The 24912-nt window shown below is 36.7% G+C and overlaps 1 protein-coding gene across 14 annotated transcripts in view; it reads left to right on the forward strand.

The window, feature by feature from the left end:
* LYPLAL1 (lysophospholipase like 1) overlaps nt 1-24912 on the forward strand; it is a 152687-nt gene that overhangs the window by 32830 nt on the left and 94945 nt on the right. For 9 of the 14 annotated variants that reach the window (XR_008677433.2, XR_008677434.2, XR_008677436.2 and 6 more), the window contains exons 4-6: nt 3736-3851; nt 4694-4954; nt 11756-11947. Coding sequence is in view for 4 of the 14 variants with exons in the window: in XM_004028416.5 (XP_004028465.1) it covers nt 3736-3851; nt 4694-4930 (353 nt within the window). In the remaining 10 variants the exon portion in view is untranslated. Of the gene's footprint in view, nt 1-3735; nt 3852-4693; nt 6061-11755; nt 11948-21073; nt 21905-24912 lie in introns of those variants that run through there. The other 5 variants (XM_004028416.5, XM_055379406.1, XM_019030633.3 and 2 more) reach the window with 2 other exon arrangements.

Genomic DNA, 24912 nt, shown 5'->3' on the forward strand with positions numbered 1-24912 from the left:
TTTGTCACTTCATATGTAAAATTTTCTTGATAGTTATGCTTTTAAAATCTCTTTTTAATGGAAGTTTTTGCCTGCTAATCTTTTATTTACATTTTATCTTTTAATGATCTTTATCTTACCCTCAAAATTATCTATGAAATACTAATTTTATTTTTGCTTCATTTATAAATTTTGAAGCTTTTTTCAATCATTCGTACAGCTTAGATGATCTAGAACTATGGTAGCCACTAGCTACATGTGGCTCTTTAGTTAAATAAAATATAGAATTGGTTCCTTGGTCACACTAGCATATTTCAAATATTAATTAGTTACATTTGGCAGACACATAATTCAGGCTCTTGAATTTCTCAGAAAAAAATAATAAATTTGCTCCTGCAGCCTTGTTATCTATCGCGTGTGGATTTTTCTTTAAATGGTGACCATATTTTAACTTTTTGTTTTTACCCATTTTACTTAATTTTGAATTATTTGCCACACAGCTGTGATTCTCAGACATCTGATTTATGGCATAAGAGCTTTTAAAAATTAGACATATGCAGTGAGATTTTGTTAGTGGGTCTGGGATTGGGTCTAAAATCTTTAAGAGGTCAGCTTAGGAATGATGGGCTTGGAGCACACTAATCATTCATTCCTAGATTTTGTAGGTTTTTTTAAGCTTTATTTTTATATCAAATTAAATCACCAAAAACCTACATTTTCTGATGATAAATTTGTCTCCTTGCAGAGATATTGTTACTGAGTTACAGTTACATTGTTCATTTGTTTAATAAGTATAAGCACTTTCTGTGTGCCAGGCACTGTTGTAAGCATAGAGGGATACATTGGTGAATAAAACACAAAAATCCCAGCTCCCATCATCTTTAAATTCTAGTGAAAGTTAAGTCTTTATGTCCCAGAATTTTATGAGAAGAATCAGCAACAGAAGTGGCAGTATGTAGAATGTCTGATTTTGAATTTTATGTTTAATAAAGATCCATTTAATAAATTCCATTAAGGAATTCAATGCTAAGAAAAATTTCTAGTATGACTTGTTATGATTTCTTCTGTTAAAGAATTATTGCCTTGCTACAGAGAAACTGTTAAATGCCCAGTTGCACACGTAATTACTGCCCCCACCCTAACATCATGGTCTGTAAGTCTCTTTCTTTATTCTCCGTGTCTCACTCTTTGCTCAAATCCCATCTCTTCCTCTCTCACATTCTCTCCTACTTTAGAGATGTAGTTTTATTATTAACAGTGTGTTTGATTTTAAGCAACCCAAAATTCCTTTGTAAGTAAATGGGCTGTAAAGAACAGAGGGGAAATTGGAAGAGATGAAGGAAGTGAGTGTTTGGTAAGATCTATTCTGTGAACTTTTAGGAAAGCTAGAATTGTGTTCTGAGAGAGAGGGATTCTTAAACTGAAAGTAATTTCTGTATTTACAGTAACTGTACATTTTAAAAGCTCTCGCAATTTTAGTTTTTATAACTGATTAAGTATTTGTATTTAAAAGGTTGATGGAAAATCTAGAGATTAGTCCATCTATCTTGTTTTACTATAAATGAAATCCAGCATTTTAAATAATTTACACAAAGATATTCAGCTTGGGAGTATGACAGGCAGGACTAGAACTAGTTTCCTTAATGTTGTCTCTTTGATAAGCTTAAGAGATATTTGTAAATTTTTTACTACTTTCCTTAGAAACCCATACGGTTTCTAAAAATTCAGTTAAATTTTTATTGAGTTACTGCTATGTGCAAAGCACTATACTTACCACTGAACGTGTAAAGTTGAAACTGACTCATTAGTATGCGTGCACCACAGAGACACTTTGTTCAGCTAATCATAAGCACTCAATGAAAATATGATTATTGAAGAAAAACTGTTTCTTACCCTTAAGGGTGTCAAAATCTAAATAATTTATATTCAATAAATTAAATCGATAAGAATTTTATTTCAAAATGTCTTTGCTTTACAACCCTCATGATGTTATTAAAGAGAAAACTTCATAAGCAGAGAGAAATCTGTAACTAGAATTGTGGCAAAAAACAATAAAATTGAGAATTCTTTCTGTGTACTTACAATAAATGTTTACCAGAAATACTAATTTTGTGTATTTACGTAAGCTGTTCATATCTAAATGGGACATGTCAAAGATTTATTAATGCACAAATTCATGGATAATGTAGCCCAGTGGCTTTTAACCTTTTGGAGAATCTAATGTACATTTGCAGATTTTACATACAGTGTTAAGATGCTTATGCTTTTTTCTCCCCCACCAAGCTCATTTATGAACTTCTAATTAGATGTATCTACATCTGGAGTTATTGAGGGTATTTTGAAAGAGCCTTTCAGGTGGCTCTTGTCCATGGTGGGCTACTGCTACGATAAGACCTTATTATTTCTTGCTGGTATGTTGAAAATCACAGATAACTTTTATTCATTATTTACATAGTGTGCCTTTTTTAAAAAATCTAAACTTTGCCAGACTGGTAATCCTCTCTCGGGTATTTGTGTTCTGAGTCCAAAATAATATTACCTGCCTATTCCAGATAAAGTAGTCCTATTTTAATAAATATCAAGGGATGGTAGAAAGTATATTAAACTCTATTGCAAAAGATCCGAATTCCAAAATTGCTATTAATAGTTTTATATCTAAAATAATATGTACCTAATCTTGGGCCTCAGTTCCCTCCATGTATGAAAGATTATTGTAGTAAATTCAAATTTATGGTCTCTTAAGAGCTCAGCTTTACACTTTGTTAAGTGAAATAAAGCAGCAGACTTGAAATTAGGAGATTTGAATTCTACATCAAAGTATATTTTTGTATTTCTGTGAGTTTGTGGCTACATGATTTACATTCTGTATTTTCTCATGGAATATAATGAGATGTCATTTAGCTTTCTCTCAAGCTTAGGAATGTCACACTGAGTCACTGACTTGTCGTCGGGCCTGGAATCACCATTCTCTCTGCTGCCGTCACCTCATACACCTATCTCCATATTCTGTGTTGGATGTGTTTCCTTGTCAAAGTTCCCCTGAACAGGAGGGTCTGTGTATTTTAATCTGCATATATCCAGTGACTGGCATAGAATTGGTACATTAAAGAGACAATAACAGTTTGACTAATGTTGTTTTTTTTTCAAACTTTGGTTTTAAAAACTACATATAGGCATACATGTTTCATTTTTATTATATCACCATAAATTAGTTTCCAAAATAATACTGTAATCCAAAAATGTGTTAACTAGCTCCTCAAATTTTTTTTATCATTCTTCTTAATTCAGAATTCACTAAGCATCTATTATGTAGCAGACACCAGATACATAACTCCTTATGGAGCTCACAGCTTAGCAAGTAAGACAAAAAGGTGCAAATTATTAATTGTGTTGCAGTGTGAGGGTTTCTGTACGTGTAAACAAAATATAAGTAAATATTGAGAATTTAAGTAATGCTTGTAATATGACTCATTTTGAATTACGATAGATATTTTACTTGGTGAACATGATATATTTGTTTAATCCTAGCTCCTTGTAGAGCACAGCTCTCTTTACCAGTGGTGACATAGAGGGAACAGGGTTATTTACGTATCGCAGGCCTTTGTCTGTGAAACTTAGAGTAGATGAAATTTCTTTTTAGCATTCTCTTTAAAGGTCTCCAGATATTTTAAAAATATGGAAAATTGTTATATATCATATCCTAAATTATTATTTTACGTATTCTACTTTTTCTTTTAAGTATGTTTTTGCTTTTAGGAGGATTCTCTATGGGAGGATGCATGGCAATGCATTTAGCATATAGAAATCATCAAGATGTGGCAGGAGTATTTGCTCTTTCTAGTTTTCTGAATAAAGCATCTGCTGTTTACCAGGTAAGTTCCAGATTTAAAAAAAAAATGAAAAAAATATGAAATATATACTTGTTGAAACTAAAGCAAAATCAGTAATAAAGCTGTAAAACACACACACAGTTGATGCACAGTTGATATGGATTGACCATTCCTGGAATTCATGGCCAAATGAGTCATAGTGATTAAATTCCAGCTGATCATTAATGTTTTGGAAATCCCCTGTACAAGAAATATTGTTAAGCAAAATGTCAAGGAGGAAAGGATAATCATGTGTGTGGTTGTGGGGGGAGCATATATGTAAATTTTATACATATTAAAACTGCATGATGGTTATAGCTGGGTTTGCTTATTGCATCATGAACATAAAACAAAAATCAATTACATAGCACATACTTATTATGCAGCAATATCCTCATCTATGAATATGATGCAGCTTCAATTATAATGTTACAGCTTCAGTACCAGAAGTGGAAATGATAAAGCAGATACAGAATAGAGAACTAAAATGTAATTGTCCCCTTGATTGTGCCTTAGCTCCGTACTCCTCCCTCCTTCCACATTGTATGAAGAGGTCTGTCTTCCCAAGTCACTCAGTTTCTTTAGGAAATGCTTTGGCCATTTTTAAGACGTCCTCTATAGAATAAATGTAAGTGACACACAGTTACAAATTGATGCCAGGAACCAGCTAAGTCCCCAGGCCTGGCCCACCAATGTATACCTCAGACAGCACTCCCTCTGTCTTTTTTTTCCCATTAGTTATTGAAGCCTTGGTAAAATTGGAATTTTCCTGTTCTCTCTGATTTCTAAGAATGATCTTAAATGGAATTTCTTAAACTTTTCTGTCTTTATATCTTCTTCTCTAGGCTCTTCAGAAGAGTAATGGTGTACTTCCTGAATTATTTCAGTGTCATGGTACTGCAGATGAGTTAGTTCTTCATTCTTGGGCAGAAGAGACAAACTCAACGTTAAAATCTCTAGGAGTGACCACGAAGTTTCATAGTTTTCCAGATGTTTACCATGAGCTAAGCAAAACTGAGTTAGACGTATTGAAGTTATGGATTCTTACAAAGCTTCCAGGAGAAATGGAAAAACAAAAATGAATGAATCAAGAGTGATTTGTTAATGTAAGTGTAATGTCTTTGTGAAAAGTGATTTTTACTGCCAAATTATAATGATAATTAAAATATTAAGAAATAACACTTTCCTGACTTATTATTAAAATGCTTATCACAGTAGACAGTAGCTAATCTTATTAATGAAAAACAATAGACAAACATCTGTGCATAATTTTTCAGACACAATTCTGTAAATATTTGGAAACCTTTTAAGTATTTAAACATTTAAATTTTTGAAATAAAGTATTCTAAACTAATATAAATAAGGACAATGAAAAAACATGAAAGGACTTAGCATAGTGTTATTTTATCTTTTCTACAACTTTGTTTAAATTACCTTTCCAAAGATATTTGTGTTTATGTAATTTTCCATGGAATAACATTAATACTCTAGGTTTATAAAGCGGTTTCGCATTATTTCATTTGATCATCACAGGAGCTTTGTGAAGTAAGCCGAGAAGTTGTTACTGGTATTTAATAATAGCAATAGAGGAGTTAAAGACTTTCCCACAGCTTGCAGGTCAAGACAAGAAATTCAGGTCTCCTAATTCTCAGTGGAGCTCTATTTCTGTTAACCCAAATTGCTGCTCTGTTTTAGGTCTCAATGTCATCTGTAAAATGATACTAATAGTACTTATCCCATTGGATTTTTGTTGAGATTTAAATAAATAGCCAAAAGCCAATACATAATAAACACTCAATAAAGATTAACCATAAGGAGAGTCATGATCTGGTTCCAGGAATACATTGTTAGATGACTGAAAAATTGTATTACTTCAATGAAAATACTATAAATAATAACATTTTCATATGTTAGTTGGTTCTCATGCATACGTAATCTAATTTTATTTGATCCTCACAACTGTTTAAGTTTTATTAAATATACATTATCTCTATTTGTATAAATAGAATCATACAATACCTGCCTGCTTTCATTCAACAAAATTATCTTGAGATTTTTCCATGTTGTGTACATCAGTAGTTCATCTATTTTATTGCTCAGTAATATTCCATTGTGTGGATGTATCACTATTTGTTTACACATTCACCACTGACAGATATATAAGTTGCTTCCAGTGTGAGGCTGTTATAAATAAAGCTGCTATGAATATTCATGTAAGAGTCTCTGCGTCAACCTATGTTATTTTTCTTTGGTAAATAAGTAGGAGTAGAATGGCTGGGTTATATTTTAGGCATACTTATAACCTTCCAAGAAATAGCCAACTATTTGAGAAAATAGTTGTGCCATTTTACATTCTAGCAGCAGTGTATGAGAGTAGTATTGCTCCAGATCCTTGCCAACACTCATTATGACTCCTTTATCCATTCAGTAAGTATATGGTAGTAATATATTGTGGCTTAATTTACATTTTCTAAATGAATGTGTTAATTTTTATATGCTGATTAACAGTGTCTCAGCACTATTTGGTAAAACAACTATCAACCATGGAAATATTTTTGCACCTTTGTCAAAATTCAGCTAGATCTTGCCTTTGTGGATCTGTTTCTGGGTTCTGTCTTCTGTTCCATTGATTTATGTATCCATCCTTCAACCAGCATCACATACTCTTAATTACTATAACTGTATAAGTCTTGAAATCAGGTAGAGTAAGTCCTCTCAGTTTATTTTTTTTTCAAGATTGCTTTTGACTGTTTTTGTTCCTTTCCTTTCCACATAAACAACCTTGTCTGTATCTACAAAAAAAAAAAAAACATTCTTGCTGGGATTTTGATAGGAATTATTTTAAACCTGTACATCAATTTGGGGAGAATTTGCATCCTTACTATGTTGAATCTTCTAATCCACAAACATGATATGTTACTCCACTTATTTAGATACTTGATTTCTTTTATCAGCATTTTTGAGGCTTTCTCCATACAAGTTCTGTACCTATTTTGTTAGATTTATACTTGTATTTTATTTTGCGATTGATTATAAGTGGTTTGTACTATTTTCAGTTTCCAAGTGCCCTTTGCTAGCATATTGAATCACAATTTTTATATGTTGGTCTTGATCTTACAGAGGTCAATTATTAATTTTAGGAGTTTTTCTGTAGATTTTTAGGATTGTCTGCAAAGATCATTATGTTATCCACAAACTGAAACAGTGTTATTTCTTCCTTTCCAAATATATGCCTTTTATTTTCTTTTGTTTGCTTATTACACTGGCTAGAACTTCTAGTACTATGCTGAACAAGAGTGGTGAGAGCAGACATCCTTGTCTTGTTCCCAGCCTTAGGAGAAAACATTCAGTCTTACATCATTAAATATGTTAGCTGTAGTGTTTTAATACATGTCCATTATCAAATTGATGATGTCCCTCTCTGTTCCTGCTTTTCTGAGAGTTATTACAATGAATGGCTGTTGAATTTTGTCAAATGATTTTTTTGCAACAATTAATATATTTGTGATTTTTCTTCTTCAGTCTGTTACTGTGGTGCTCAATTTTGGTATATTGCGTTAGCTTTGCATTCCTGAAATAAACTCCCTTGGTTATATTGTATAATTTTTATATATTGCTGAATTGTATTCACTAATACTTTGTTAAGGATGTTTGTGTCTATGTTCACGAAAGATTTTGGTCTGCAGTTTTTGCTTGTTTTGTGCTATCTTTGGTTTTGGTATCAGGACAGTATTAGCTTCATAAAATAGATTGGGTAGTATTTTCTCCTCTTCTGTTTTCTGGGAGAAATTATATAGTATTGCTATTAATTTTTCCTTAACTGTTTGGTAGATTTCTTTAGTGAAATCATCTGGGCCCAGAGATTTCTGTGTACTATAACTTTTTACCTTCTTACAGCAATATTATGCCACTTCACATTTATTATAATAACCTTTCATATTTCCCTTCCCAGCCTGTATGCTACTTGTGTTATTTTGCTTATAAATATAAGTTGCATGTACCATCAACGTCATATTACTTTATTTCAACCAGCAATTTTTCTTTTCTTTTTTTTTTTTTTTTTTTTTTTGAGATGGAGTCTTGCTTTGTCACCTAGTCTGCTAGAGTACAGTGGCGTGATCTCTGCTCACTACAACTCCACCTCCTGGGTTCAAGAGATTTTTGTACCTCAGCCTCCCAAGTAGCTGGGATTACATGCACCTGCCACTATCCCCAGCTAGTTTTTGTATTTTTAATAGAGATGGGTTTTCACCATGCTGGCCAGGCTAGTCTCAAACTCCTGACCTTAAGTGATCTACCCACCTTGGCCTCCCAAAGTGCTGGATTTACAGGCCTGAGCCACTGCACCTGGCCCAGGCAATTTTTCTTTAAAGTGAATTATATAATGAGAAAAAATCTTACCTATCTACCCATGAAGATACCATTTCTGGTGCTCCTCAATTTTTTGTGTAGACCTGTATTTTTTTTCTGGTATTTTCATTGTGACTGAAGTACATTCTTTAATATTTCTTGGAGTGCAAATCTGGTGATAAATTTCAGCTTTTGTGTCTGATGAAGTCTGTATTTTACATTTGTTTTCGAAAGGTGTTCTCACTGAGTGTAGAATTCCAGATAAACATGTTTTCTCTTAGTGTTTTAAACATGTTGTTTTCCTATCTTCTTACTTGAATTATTTCGGACAATAAATTTTCTGTCATTTTTATCTCTGTTCTTCTGTATCTATTGTGTCTTTTTATTCTTGCTGATTTTAGTAGTCTCTGTTGATCACTGATTTTGACCAACTTGATTATTGTGTGTCTTGGTATAATTTCTCACATGTCTTGTGCTTGGAGTGCCCTCTGATCTTTGTGGGTGGTTCTTTCCCCAGCCTGAGGGTGTTTACTCACACCCATGGTGATCAGTAGTCTGCTTAATACTCAAGATAGACCATCTCTAGATCTGAGGACTTCTCTCTCTGTGCAGTTCACTTGTCTCTCATACTCTGCCCTGTCAAATGTAGCCAGCTTGATCTACTCAGACTCATAACTGCGTCTCATCTCAGGGAGTCCACCAGGCTTTGCATGGATTTCCCCTCCCTGTACTGTGGACTGGGACTCACTTAAGTCAGTAAGCCAGAGTAGTCATAAAGCTCACCCTGTTTGTTTCCCATTTCTGAGGGTTCACTGTCCTTTACTACCCAATGTCCACTGCTTTTGAAAAGACATTTTTTCCATTATTTTGCCATGTGTTTCTTTCTTTCTTTGTTTCAGGTGAAAGAATAAGACTCCCTGTTACTACCTCACAGCTAGAAGCTAAATGATCCTTTAAAAAGATTTTAAAATTTTTTATATTACCCTTACATTTTCCTTTTCTATTGCTCTTCATTCCATGATATAGCTTTAAATTTCCATATGGTGTCATTTTCCTTCTGCGTGAAATACTTCATGAAGTTCATTGATCTTTTATTCTAAAATGCACTTATTTTTCATATCAGATACTGTTCATCTCTAGTTGTTTTATTTCTTACATTTTTCTATATAATAGGCTTAATCTCTGCCTTTTTGAATATATGGAATATAATTATAGCAATTTTTAATATTTTCTGAGTCTATCATTTTTGAGTTTGTATATATTTTTATTCTCATTAAGGGTAGTATTTTGTTGGTCCCTTTATAATATCTAGTGACTTTTGATTGGATTCTAGACATGTGAGCTCTATCTTGTTAAGTGCTTGGTATTTTTGCGTTTCTAAATATTCACAAGTTTTGTCATGGAATACAATTATTGAAAAGTATAAAAAACTGTTTTATCCTTTCAGACTTTCTTTTGTGGCTTCGTGGTGGTAGCAGAGCAGTGTTTACTTCAGGACTAATGTTGCCACACTACTCAAGCAATACATTTTGTCATACTCTATATGATACTGTCTGGATTGTGAGGTTTTTACGCTATAGCTAGTGGGAACACAAACTTCTCATCCTCATGTGAGCCCCACCTATTGCTCCTCTTCCTTTCAGGAGGTTCATGGTTTCCTCACACATATCTGATGACTAGTACTCTACTGAAGAATTGCGGGGGCGCCTCTGCAGATCTCTGGCACTCTGTGTGCAGTACTCTACTCTGTGAACTCTAAGCTCTTAACCTCTGTGGACTCCCAGCTCAGTATCCTCATGGCCCCAGCTAGATCTCCCTCCCCAGGCTGCAATCTGAAAACTGATTCAGACAGTAAGCCGGGGCATTCCTTAGAGCTTACCTCGTTTGTCTTCCTTTCTTAAGGAATGACTGTCCTGGACTGCCAGAGTACAATATGTAAAAACATATATGCAGTACAGCTTTCTAGTTGTTTCAAGTAGAATTAATTTGGACCCCATTATTCCATCTTGATCATATTGGTCAAAAGTAGAAGTCTCTTCCTTCCTCTAAGACTGAGAATTTAATAAAATCCCTTCAGAGAAGACTCAGCTCATGCAGTGCTTTAATTTTCTAAAGCTTTTAATGACCTTCACTTTGAAATATTGAATGTTTTATCTTGACCATATTCTGTGCCATTCATGTTTAAAATCCTTATGGATGCATTTTGCCTTAAGAGTAGCATACATGTTATATGAATGTGTCATAGATATCATGCCTGTGACATGTTCCGTATATATACCAAATATAATTTAAAGGAAAGAAATCCAGATTTTTTAATGAATGCTTGTTCTGTAAGTCTTTAACAAAATGAAAAGTTAAACAGATTCAAGGTATCGTTAGTATTGTTTTGCCAGGTTTGTGGGGGGTGTGTGTGTGTGTGTGTGTGTGTGTGATGGTTGTAAATCTTCACAGACTGAGTTATGTGTGGAAGATATATCGAAATATTTTATATAATCTTCAATCCTGGTCCTCCATCTAATTAGCTGTTAGGATATTCAGTCTTAGTTATGAACTCTTCATTCTAAATCATGCAAGGTCTGGGCCCCTTACACAGGGCAATATTCAGTGGAGACCTTCAATTATCTACTCCTCATTCACCTTGAGGTGGTGATTGCCTACATATGTGTGGTCTCTTAAAGCCAAATATTTGAGCCTGACAAATCATTGCTAAGGCTGGGAACCCTGGAGTTTAAGGCTTTACTCTCCTAAGAAACCACTCATACTCTCCTAAGAAACCACTCAACCATTCTCTGCATGCCCCCCACCCCAAAACTTTCTGTTGCTTTACACATATAAACATTTCCTAAGGCCAGGAAGTTGACGTAGCCTTGATACTTTCTTACATGAGTGAGGAGAAATTGCAGCAAGAAGAAAGCATAAATCAGTATCACAATAAATTACATTTGTGTGTTGGGGGAACTGGAATTTTGCAAAGGAGGAGAGAGACACATTAGGATGTGAGTAAAGGGGGACTTTCATTTTTTATTATATAGTTCTTCTGCTTGAAGTTTTATAACAGGCTTTATTACTTTATAATCCTTAAAGAGAAGTAAAATGTTTATTGATAGGATTTTTTTCTCAGCTGAAAACTGAATAGGCAACGACCATCAGTAGTAAGGAAATTAAATATATTGTTTATAGGAAATTGGATAGTTCAATTGAAGTATAACAAAATGAACTGAGAAAAAAATAGGAGGCAGACTGGTTATAATTGAGCATGTGTAGTACTTTGATATGTAAAATAAAATGTCCAGATTATTATTACCAAGAACATATTTAAACAATGTCTTCATTAGATGAAAAGAATTTCTTGACATATGACAAGAGCACAGAATTAGCAAAGCCATGTAATTACAAATTACCAACTATTTCAAGAAAATGCCAAAAGCATGTAAACCAAGATTGTCCACCCTGCAGCCCACAGGCCACATGTGGGCCATGACAGCTTTGAATGAACACAGATTCATAAACTTTCTTAAAACATCGAGACTTTTTTTGCCTTTTTTTTTTTTTTTTAGGTCATTAGCTATTGTTAGTGTTAGTGTATTTTTTGTGTGGCCCAAGACAATCTTCCAGTGTGGCCCAGGGAAGCCAAAAAATTGGACACACTTGATGTAAACATTTCAAGAAAATTCAGACTATATGATCACTCAAGACAGCTGATTCACCAGCCTTCTGAAGGGAAGACTAAGCATATTCCTATATTGAAGGTAAGATACAGACCCATGCATGTGTTATGTTTTTCATATTTGTTCAGTTCTGCCATTTAGCTGCAATGAAATCAGTTCAATTTGTTTCATGTAGCATTGAATTAAGACAACCATGAATAAGAACGTAAGTACCAGAATGAGGCCAACCTGAAATACTAACCTCAACTGTGCCTCCCGGGGTCTTGGCCCCATCCAGCCAAACAAATCCCATGATTAAGGGTGTGCATTAGGAGGCCAGCTGTCCTCCTCCTTAAGTTTCTGTATTGACCTTCCTGCTTTGTCCAAAACATTAGTCCCAGCATTGTAGGATGTATGAGCAAGTACACGGATTCCACTTTGGCCTGCAAGGAGGAAGTGTCTAGGACAGTGTTGCCATTCACAGCATCCATAGCTAGTGAATTGAGGTGGACCTGAATGCTTCCAGGGCCAAGATGGTATCATTAATCATTTTAGCTAAAGACTGGCACAAACTTCATACCAACTTTTCTAATTATTCTCATAGTTATTCCCATTGTAGGGATCATGGGCCCTCAGACTGTGCTTAATAACAAATCAGTTTTCTCTCCAGAAAGTTTTCCTGAATAACCAAGGTAAGCCTCATTTTGGAGAGATCCCTGCAGTCACCTGAAGTCTACAAGAGTGATTTGTGTTATTTCCTTAAATGCCAAAGTTTCTTACAAAAGGTGAAAGTCACCATGTTTTCTAGAGACAAGTTAACACTTATTAGGCCACCTCAAACAGGACCAATATCAGTCACAGGAACAGGTGACCATGTCCTCTGTGTGGTCTTCTGGCCATCTGGTAAGCCTTTGAGTTCCCAGTTAGTTAAAACAATTGAGTGCAGTTCTTGGTTTATGCAGGGGATGCCCAGGGGCATTCCTGTGCTGTTTGCACCACCAGCTGGGTGGCATCTGTCCATACCACAGAATGAATAGTGGCAACTATTATTCTATGAGAAATGGAGAAGATCCTGGGGGTATTGGTAGGTGGGTTCATGTTTGTGTGTGTGTGTGTGTGTGTGTGTGCGTGCGTGTGTCTGTGTAAACTCACAAACACACAAGCCCAGGTGTGGTACAGGAGCTGGGGCTCTCTTTTGCTATTTCCATAAACTTCTCAGTAAGGTAAAGGAGAATAGTGATAAACTAGTGAGTCCTCTGTTGAGGTATGGCAGGCCTAGCAGTCAAATTTAATTTCAACTTTAATTTAAATTTAAGGTGCTTGCAACAGTTTGGGAGGACAACATCATGTTTTCCTTTGCAAGGAAAGCTCCAGGGGTTGTTGTGGAAGATAGCAATGATTAAAGTTTCTCCCTTCTGTGTAGCTACTGGAGTGTTCTCAGGTCCTAGAATTGTTGCTTTCCCTATAATAATTTTGTGTCCCATTTCAGAAGCTATAACTTCATCTTTTTTCCAGTCAGCCCTAATCCAGAGCTTTCTTCCAGAAGGGCTAGATACAAAAGGGACTAGAGCATTTAAAAAACGTACAAGAGACCCATTATGCCACCCTACTTTGGCCCACATGGACCACTGTAGGGGCACTTGGCGAGTAATGTACTCAACCAATTAGCCATTATCTTTTTGATCTAAGATCTTGTCAGTGCAACAAGTAAATCCATATCTGTTAACCAGAATTAAGTTTAAATATCCTGCCTCTTTTTTACTAAGCAGCCTCTCAGAAGGTGTATCAAGCAGGCCAGCCATCTACTAGTACCAACTACCATTAGGGAAAAGAAGGACTTTTCCCTAGGGCTACCCATTAGGTAAAAGAGCATCATCATGCCCAGTAATTGTCAGGTGGAATGCCAGATTTTCAAAGTAGCTCCCAGCACTTTCCTTCTGACCGTTATCTGGAATATCATTGAAAGGAGATGATCTCTTTCTGGGAACACCTTCATTTACTGACCAAACTGCCTTACTAAGGCATGTGAACCAGAAGAAAGTGCGGGAGGTACAGCCAGACATGACATTTCTGGAGTCGATTTTTTAGGAGAACGCCCAACATTAAACAATTCTAGATCCTTGAGAATTATAGCATAAAAGATCCATCAAATCTGACTACTAGCCCATTGTTGAAGTGTTTTGCAATAAAAGGCACATTATTATCAGATACCAAGTGGCCCATAAAGTCAAAAATACAACAGATTAGTTTCATGGGCCACAATGTTGTGCCCGGAGTAAACTTATGAGACTGGAACACCAATACACAACCTGAAAAAGTGTTAATTGCAGTAAGGCAGCATTTACAACCCCTAGGAGACGTCACAGGGCAGATGTGATTAATGTGTCAGAAACATATGGTCAATGTCAATGACCCATGCTGTGTGGCTGCCCTCATTGCAAGACAACCAGGTCAACTTTTAGCAGGAATCAAAATTCTAGCATGCAGTTGTTGTAGCCTACGCATCAAGAGTATTATTTGCCAGAGCTGTGAGAACAGCCTTCAGTTCTGACCACTAAGTGCAGTGATGACTGTGTCTATTTTCAGTTATGAATAGTTGGTCCTGCCTGAGACTGAGCAGTTGAAGCCACCCAGTGGACACCAGCAGATTTCAGCTTAGCCGAACCATTGGTGAAGCAGGCCAAGTGACTATGGGGAACCTCTATGAATCAGGGGCTCCACTGAGCCAGCATCTTGCTATAGGTGGTGGAGAAGAAAAGCTGCATCTTTTCATGTAGCACCTAGATGTCACCAAAGCCAGGCTGGCTGTGTTCTTGATTTACCATTTCTATTTGACAAGTGAGCTTTTTTGGACCCTTTTCACTTTGTTAGTCATGGAGTCTGAGTTGATCTTGCCAAAACTGAAATATCAAGTCAAAGAGTTACAGTTCCCCTGGGGGTCAGGTGCTCAGTTTCAACAAGAACCCACCCAATAGTAAACTAATAGCTGCTTTTCAAAAGAGGCCTATCTGCTGATAGCTGTTTCAAGGAGGCAAAGCCCAAAGTCTAAGGGGCACCTCCAAGTGGAGGCCACCTTCCTTTGCCAGAGGCTCCCATTGGCAACATTAGAGTCACGGAGATGTGTAACTCAAAGGAATCATTGAAGATGTGGGACTGCAGAAGTATTAGCACCTCTCTACATCTGGCTGTTTCCAATCAGTAAAATCCCTTTTGGTACTTGCAAGCATTCACAGTATAGGCATGTAAAACATCAACACCACTAATACTTTCAGTAGTGGAAGCCAAAACAACAATATGTTAAAACAATAGAGGGCTCAACACTCAGGTTATGGTGACTTCCCTTCCCCACTATGATCTCTGCCCCAACTCAAATTTGGACATATCCTCGCCCTATGGGACCCAGTAGGATGATAACTCACGTGCTAGAATCCAACAGAGCCACAAAAGTTGGAATCCTTTCCCTACCTGACATTCTTCAAAATATTCAATAGATGTATGGCTTTTAATCCCTCTTGGGAGCAGGGAGATGTTGTCCTATCTCAAATCATCCTTCTCATGCCACTTAAGGCAGTGAGAGGAGGAGGGATGGATCAAAGGGCTCTCCATGAAGGAGAGTGGCACTATGCAGTAAGCAAACCACATTTCAATTTTGAGTTAATGTGGCAGCTGCTTGCAAGAATTTATTTTGATTTTGAGGGGTCAGCTTCTCACACTTCAGGGCATCAACCTCTTTAGCTTTGTAAACTCAATCTAAACAATAAGACCCTGAATACTAATCAAGGCCCATTTTTGGTTTCCCATGGGAAATTGTTTGTCTCAGGGAAATCTCCCTGAGAGGGCCAAAGCTTCTTGAAAGCAGGCATGCGTAGTTGTAAAGAAAACAAAACAAAGTTCTGAGGTGGTTCACTGCCATCTTCAAATGGATCAAAGTTTGGCATGATGGACTTTAGGAGAAGTCCCTCTGTTGCTGGTTTTTCTGTAGTAACCATCATGCACACCACCCCCATCATCTTCCAGTTGTACCAGCCAGCTGTCTAGCAACTTGCTTGGTTTCTGCTTAAAAGGACTATAAGTTTCCCTCCTTTTACACTCAATGCAAGCGTGTGTCTCTTTAACTGTCTTAGTCTGTTCCCACTGCTATAACAAAATATCATAGAATCATTAATTGATAAGGAAGTCCAAGAGCACAGTGCCAGCAGATTTGGTGTCTGGCGAAGGCTGTCTCTTCTTCAAGATGGTGTCTTTTTGCTAAATTCTCATATGGCAGAATGTTATATCCACACATTGTGGAATGGGGAAGGCAAAAAGCACTAGGGGGGTTCCTTCAACTTCTGTTATAAGAGCACTAATGTATTCTTGAGGGCAGAGCCATCATGACTTAATCACTTTCCAAAAGGCTTCACCTCTTAATACCATCACCTTGAGGTTTAAATTCCAACATGAGGATCTTGGAGGGACACATACATTCAAACCATAGCAGTAACTGTTGTCTGAAAGAGGGCAGAGCCTTCTACACATCCAGAATGAATGTTAATACTAGATATAAAAGCATGGGCCCAAGGCTGAGGTGGACCAAGCTTTTCCCACCTGAAAGAGAAGTAGCAACAAATAGGACACCATTTGGGTAGTTGTTTGGATGTCTTCCCTCAGCCTACAGTCACCTGCCTCCATAATTTCTCCTCATTAAGAGGAAATAAAGTGAAAAATAATTTATTGCCCAGTAAACCATACAATTTGATCAACATTTTCAACATTTGCCATTGACTTCCCTCGAATCCTGTTATAATCCTCCTGCAAAACCTTTATTCTTTGTTTTCTAGCCCTTGAGTACTTTAGAAAATAAGTGTGAAATTATATTCAAAATATTGAGTGGACTTTTCAAAAATGTAAAATATTACTTCAAAATATATTTTTGTGCTATCCTCTCATTATTATGTGCTTTTTCTTTGTGATATTATTAAGCCTTTAGTTTTCTATTTGGTTTTGAAAGTCATGTGATTTTTATAACAAGAATAGAATTAATGGTTCCATGATGAATAGTGGATGTTTTGTTCTGAAGAAATCATATTTTGGGCAAAATGCCCATAAGAGACTTATGTTTTTGCCAATAGTTTGGTTCAGAGCTTCTGGGATCTTTTTTTTCTTAGGAAGCAATGAGAAAGTTTGATGCTTTTGCATTTTATTTTAAATTTGTTTTAGGGGTAATTACAAAATAGCTTGTTACTTCAGTTTTTATTGTGATAAATTCATAATTGGTATTTTGTTTTGTTTTTTTCTTTTGCTGTTTCACTTTCTACTCTTAAAGGCATAGTATTACTTTAGTTAAAAATCACTCTGTTTCCATTTTTTGTCTCTCCCTTTCTTCCCTACCCTGATTTTTCCTGTTCAGTTGTTGGCTTGTCCAATTGAAACTAGAGATATACTTGACATATTAGTTACTTAACATATTAATTTTGGCAACTTCTGGTATGTGTTCTTTTGCCAATGAAATTACTGAAATTGAAATATTGAGTGGGGGTGTCCATGAGAGACAGAAGTCTTTCCTTTGGGCATTCGGTATTAAGCCAGCTTCTTGATTATGTAACAAGAAAGAAAGAAGTGTTAAAAATGAAAGTTCACAACATGAACTAACTGGCAAGAGCAAATATATGACTCTTTTAAAATATTTTACTTCAACAGCAATAAATCTCTAGGTAAGTCTAACAACAGTATTTTTAAGTGGCAAGAGAAAAAATATCAATTTCAAATAGTAGCTAAAATGCATTTTTGAGGGGGACTTCTTACTTTTACCCTATGAAGTGTTGTGTGTTTTGGGTCAGCTGGTTAACATTGTCTTAGTTCTTCCATAGAATCAAAGAACTTTTATTACTGGAGGGGAATTCAGAGATTATCATTTTATACATATGGAAACAGAGATCCAAAGAACAGCGGTGACGTACTCATGGTTCTGATTATGCAGGACGAAAACATAATTCTCCTTATGGATGTTATTGTCACTGTGCCACACTGCCATAATGGTAGTGTTCAGAAAAAAATATGGCTGAAAATTCATATAACATTCAAATGTTCTAGATTCAGAACTATTTCCTTTGTAGACATTTTAATATTCATGCTGCTTTTAGCTCAGTTTTTACTGTTCTGCTAAAGGAATGCATTGGTCTCTCCCTCTGCCTCGGTGTGATAGCAGGCCCAATCTAATGTTTATAGTCATAGTGTAGAATTGTGTATTTAGGAGTTTTTGGAGGTTATTAATCATTTCCTTCAGAGTTCTAATTTTCTAATTCCATAGCCTGCTTCAGTCCTTATCTTTTCCATATCTTTATAGGGTTTGATTAACCTCCGATTCTAGAAACTTGGACCTTGCAGTCTAGTTTTTCTTGTCTCTCTCAGCTATTTTCCTGTTTCTTTCAATGACCCACTCATTGTTAGCCCCTTAATGTGGAAGGTCCTTTTGACTCTATTGTTTCTTTTTATTCTCTCTCTGGCTGAGCTGCTATTTCTATGGCTTCAGACTACTGGGTCCATGTCTATACCTCTGGCCCTAAGCACTCATCCTAGTTCCAGATTCATGTTTCTAACTTCCTGCTGGGCCTCCTCTCCTGGTTGCTCACCAGCCATAATATGTTCAAAACAATGCAAAATTCTTACATTTACCAAATATGTGATTTGGGGGAAAAAATGCTAATCTCTCCAAGTATTTGTTTCCTTACCTGTAAAATGGGTTTCTAGTGAGATTTAATATAAAGAGCCCAGGACAGAAGTTGAGTTACTGTTTTTGTGGTTCATCCTGGAACCTGCTTCTCCTTTTGTGATCTTTAAAAAATGACTTTTTCTCCATATAATATCATTATGTCAGCATCTATTCATCCCCCCTCTCATCTTCTCACTTGTCAGTTAACAGATGCTTTTGATGTTCTATAAAAGCAACATCTTTCCATTGTGACATCTAAATCATCCTTGTTGACTCCCTCTTAGTTCTACCCTCCTCATAATCAGTTTGGATGGATCTCCCAGCCTCTGGTTTCTCCTCTCTTCCACCTATTTATTTCCCATGTGCCCTGAGAGTTATTGGTCTGTTCCACCACCTAATAAGCCCTGCTGGCTCCTCATGTTAGTCTGTCTTCAGAATAACATTCAAATTCTTTAGCTCAGCAGTAAATCCCTTCACAATCTGGTCCTTACCAGCTTCATCACAGCTTCACCTCCTGCCTCTCGTCTCCCATGTTACAGTGCATATGCACAGACAGATAGACACACACACATACACACACACCTGATGCTTCTGCCATGCCAGTATTTCCTGGACGTGCCAAACCTTTTCATGACTTTGTGTGTAGCATATTATTCCTTCTACCTGGAATGCTCTTTCCTTCTCCCTCAATTGACAAACTAAACGTTTTAGACACAAGTTTTGAGTGACGCAATGCCTTGCCCAAGTGTCTATGGTAGAAGAAGTCACTCATGTTCTCTGTTCTCCATGTTTCTGTATTCATCTTTTACATGTTGGTCCTGTACCCACTACATATTTTGAACTCAAGGCTAAGGGCTATCTATCCCTTTATCTTTTCTTTTTTCTCTTAGTGCCTAGTACAGTGATTGCCACACAATTGACATGCAATACTGAACAATAACATAACTATCATTTCTGGTTGGCTTTTTTAACTGCTAGTTTATTTGGATGTTCTTTTATATTTATTTCATAAGAATCCAGGGATCTGATCCTCTGTTTTTTGCCTTTGTTTTCCCTGAGGTTAGATTTAGTTTTTATAAAGGCAACATTTTGTTTTTGACTATAAAATGCTGCCAAATATACAGCATGCATTCTGCTCCCACTCTGTCCTTGGAAGACACTGATCATCGGTCAAAATATTCTTCCCTGAGAAGCCACGTAGGTTCTTAACCCTTCTCAACACAGCACATCAAATAGATAGCTGCTATCAGCTGAAAGTAACTGGTAGCTGATGTGAAATCTCTTTGGAATAACACATAGTCAATAATAAAAAAAAAAAGGTGAATACTCAATGACTTCAAATTCTGATCCAGCTTTGTTGCTGACCAACAACTCTAACATGCATGCCGTGGTACTCTGATATCTTGTGTGCAATAGATATTCAACAGTTAACTGTTTATTAGTTAATATTTATTGCCAAACTATTTTGCCTCATTTTCTTTATTCAAAAATAGAAGAGTTAATTTTCAAGCAACTGTTGGTAGTTGTTGTAAAGATGAATATAATGAGGAATGTGAATTAACTAGGGGAAAAGTTTAAAATCATATATAAAGATAGTCTCATTAAGTTTAAGTATTATGTACTTCATTAAGTTACTTGCAAAACCAATTCAATATCTTATGATTGTGTTATAACAACCAGGCAAGTAGAAAGTACCAACGTATACTTTAAGATAATTTCAGCTCTTCTTTGTACTGAATGAGTGATATGTGGAAAAAACTGCATCTGTTTGTTTGAACTTGTTCACACCCCTATGCAGGGGCCTAATTCTGCCAAGATGACAGTGTATGTATGAATTAATTCAATGAACATTTATTGAACATTATTGTAAATGCTGAGAGATTTTGGTAAGCAACGCAGACGAAAATCTCTGCTGTGAGGAGTTTACATTCTAGTAGCACATCCATATTCCATTCGAGAAAAAAAGTCTAAATCAGAGGAGTTCAGAAGATTTTCAGAATTGTCTTTACTTACTTCCCACCACTTTGCTTTCCTCTTTCAAAGACAGGAGTTGGATGTTGATTTGTGGTGTCTGTTTCAATATTGTGTTTTTCCTGGCTAATATTTCTTAGTTTATGAAATCAATTTGGGCTTCTTCCTACTTATAAGTATTAACACTTGCAAGGTTATTTTTGCATCTTTTTTTTCATTTTGATCAATTATAGTGCTGAAAATTCTGTAGTCTTGCACTTTAAATGCCAGCTTTCCTTACATTTAGTGTGTCCCATTTGGGGAAGGAGTTTGTAGTTTAAATGGAAACTTTTGCTGTACAACATGACTTTGGAAAACAGCCACAGGAGTGTTTTTAGATTGCATAGGACTTGGCAAAAAAAATAATTGAAAAATGACATTTAAAAAATTTAATCTTAGGATTTTAACACCTTATAGAAGAAAAGAGGGAATGTTATTATATCACCCTTTCTCCATGATATGGTTTTCTTAACGGAGAACAGTATATGTTTAAATAATAACTTATTCCATATTGTCTATTTTAAAAGGATATTCTATCAGCTTGGATGCTTTGCAACAGCATGTAATAGAAAATACTAACTCAAACTGACTTAAGCAATAAAGATATTGCTTCATACAAACAGAAGTCCAGAGGTTGGGTAAGCCTAGAGCCCTCCACAGTGCAGCCAGGCTGTTCAGGACCCAAGTTCATCCCATCACTTGGCACCGCCATGCTAACAGGGCTGGTTTTGCTGTCAGACTGACTCCCTCTCTGGTAGAGAGACGGCTTCAGCGGTTCCAGGCATCACATTCAGATGTAACGTCATCAAGAGAACAAAGAGAAACCATCTCTTCCTGGCTGTTTCTTGAGAATGAGAAAACTTCCCTAAAGGTTCCCGTAAAACCAACTCTCACATGTTATTGGCCAGATGTGGGTCACATGCCCATTTCTAAACCAATCACTGATGAGAGAAGTGGAATTATCATGCTTTGCTTAGCCAGATTAGAGTTTATTACCTACAATTGGGGATAGAATCACCTTTTCATGCAGCACATGTCTTTATGGAGAGCAGATACCTGAATGTAATTAGATTCTGCTAAAAGAAAGAAAAAAAAAGTTGGAAAGTGAAAAAATCAATGCTGGGTAGGCAACTGGAATTCCTGCGGCAATCTCCAATATAGAAAACGTTCCCCTTAAATGTTGCTATGTCTTATCTCAAGTAAATATGTTTTTTTATGTGACATAATTTATTATTTTGTTTACTACAATTACGTGTATTTCCTCAAGCTTCCCATGTGGAATATATGCCTGATGGCTCATTGTATCACTGTGGTAAGTAGTTATCTGGAAATATATTTTTTCAAATACAATTATAAGCACTTTATTTTATTTTGTATGTATTTATTTATTTTGAGACGGAGTTTTGCTCTTGTTGCCTAGGCTGGAGTGCAATGGCGCGATCTTGGCTCACCACAACCTCCGCCTCCCAGGTTCCAGAGATTCTCCTGCCTCAGCCTCCTGAGGAGGTGGGATTACAGGCATGCACCACCACACCTGGCTAATTTTGTATTTTTATTAGAGACAGGGTTTCTCCATGTTGGTCAGGCTGGTCTCGAACTCCCGACCTCAGGTGATCCGCCTGCCTAGGCCTCACAAAGTGCTAGGATTACAGACGTGAACCACTGCGTCTGGCCATAAGCAATTTATATGTATTGTAACTCTTTTAATCTTCACCACAGCCCTTTGAAATAGATATTACTAGTATTCCCATTTTATATATGAGTAAACTGAAAGACAGAAAGGATAAATAATTTGCCTAAAGTCACCTGCAAGTGAATGCATTTTGAGCTTTAGAGTAAGTAAAAGGAGAGGTATGTAAATATTTCTTCTGATATGGAAGTGTTGGGAAGGGAAGAGCGTGGTCCCTTTAAATGATACGGAAGCGGGGAAGGGTGTGGTCCCTGACTAGGGCTGAACTCCCATGGACATAGGTGAGGACAAGCATTTTGAGAGAGAGAGAGAGAGAGAGAGAGACACGCAGGCTACCGACCAGCAGAACCACGCAGAGCTTGGCTGGGGCAATTGGAGGAGGGACAGGGAGTGGCCTGATTCCCGGCGAAAAGCATCTCTCTTCTGGCTCCCCCATCTGCTGAGAGCTACTTCCACTCAATAAAACCTTGCACTAATTCTCCAAGCCCATGTATCATCCGATTCTTCCGGTAAACCAGGGCAAAATCCCGGGATACAGAAATCTCTCTGTCCTAGCGACAAGGTACGGGGTCCAATTGAGCTGGTTAACACAGGCCGCCTATAGATGGCAAAACTAAAAGAGCACACTGTAATACGCGCCCACTAGGGCTTCAGCTGTAAGTATTTACCGCTAGACACTGCTGTGGGGTCGGAGCCCCACTGCCTGCCCGTCTGAATGCTCTCCTAGAGGTTTGAGCAGTGGGACACTAAAGAAACGAGCCACACCCTCATCGCATGCCCTGCGAGGGGGACAAGGGAACTTTTCCCCTTTCACTTGGATCCTTTCCCCTAATCTCAGCTCACTGCAACCTCCGCCTCCCGGGTTCAAGCAATTTTCCTGCCTCAGCCTCCCGAGCAGCTGGGACTACAGGCGCCTGCCACCACGCCCGGCTAATTTGTGTATTTTTAGTAGAGACGGGGTTTCACCATATTGGCCAGGCTGATCTCGAACTCCTGACCTTGTGATCCGCCTACCTCGGTCTCCCAAAGTTCTGGGATTACAGGCGTGAGCCACCGCACCCGGCCGTAGGTTTATCTTGCAATTTGATTGACTTAGCAAAGTCAATTCATTGGTCAAGACAAAATTAGTTTCTGTATCAAGAGAAAATTAGTTTCTGTGGTATTGTATTTTCCTGATTCATAATGTTTTCAATCTTGTCTAAAAGAAAGATACAAAAAAAATATGTATCAAGCTAATCTTATGGCATTAAAGTTTTAAAATGTAATTATAATTAAAGATTAGCAGACAACCTCCTATCCCCAAGTATAACAATCTGCCTCCATCTGTGTCTCCTTTAACCCTATTCTATTAACTCAGTTGGTTCTTAATGCCTAAAGTGTTATCTAAATGCTCAGTGAATATTTAAATTCAAAATGTTTGTTCAACTTAAATACTCATGGATTGATGCAAAACAGCTTTTTAGAGTGCTGATTGGAAGTTGTTTTTACTAGCCACCGTTCTAGCCCAAGAGCTGAATTCTTAAGACAACCATGCCAGGGCAGTCCTCCATCCAACATTGTGCCAGACTCACAGAATCCCACTTGACCACCCACCCACGTGGGCATTGTTCTGATTCAGAAGTCATTTTTAGAGACTCTCTTAAAAAAATTACTTGTCAAAATGTAATTATATAAATCTTTGCAAATAGCTAATAAAAACCATTAACAATGACAGCTAACTCATAGGGCATTTCTAAAAAAATAGAATGTTACTTTTAAATTAGTCCTTCTTGCTGGTATATTGAAATGTTTAGAATTTTAAGTAAATCATCTTTAAGACCCCTTAACAATTCCATACAGATGGAGGGCCATGTGGGTGAATACCTTGCATACATGGAGATGAGATCCAGATGACAAGAATGTAGAAAGGGTTGTTTGAAACATGTTAGAGGAGAACATTGGAAACATCAAACACTGTGATTGTAAGCAATGGAAATAACTGTCCTAAACTGTAAAACAATGCAAGAACATGAAGATGTCAAAGCCCATGGTATGTTCATTTAGTCATTCTCCGGACTAAAAATATTTGTATTTTCTATATAAATATATTCATGCAAATGTGCATATTAATAAGCACACATGTATGTATATAATATACATATATTGTGTATATATATGTATATGTGGGTGTGTATTTCCATGTATTGAGGTTTTTCAGAGAACAAATGTCACTAGTAAACGGTAGAAAATGTATGTTATTAAACCTTTATTTCCTAATTTTCTTAACAACAACACTAAAGCTAGAAAATAAAAAGGATCATTCATTTTTAAGCAGATGGCAAAAATACTCCCTGGGGAAGTCCAAGCAGACTGATGTTTTGTCTGCATCAATTTCCCTGTAGACCGTCTGCCATGCTTTGACAAGCTCGGCGTGCCTCCCTTACATGTTGAACATCAATATCTATAGACAACTCTATATATGTTCTCATGAGGGTAAAGGCTATGTCAAATAACTACCAATATGTATATGTAATTATTTTCTATGTGGCATATACTAGCTGTCATATTTTCACTTAATAATAAACGCTTTCAGAAATAGGGACCATTTTGTATTTTTTCTGTGTTCTCCATGACACATGTCTTGAGACTATTGTCCCTTCCTATACAATTGAAATTATATATGTTTCTGCCACAGTC

This window comes from Gorilla gorilla, chromosome 1 (assembly GCF_029281585.2).
Source record: "Gorilla gorilla gorilla isolate KB3781 chromosome 1, NHGRI_mGorGor1-v2.1_pri, whole genome shotgun sequence".
Lineage (NCBI taxonomy): Eukaryota > Metazoa > Chordata > Mammalia > Primates > Hominidae > Gorilla > Gorilla gorilla.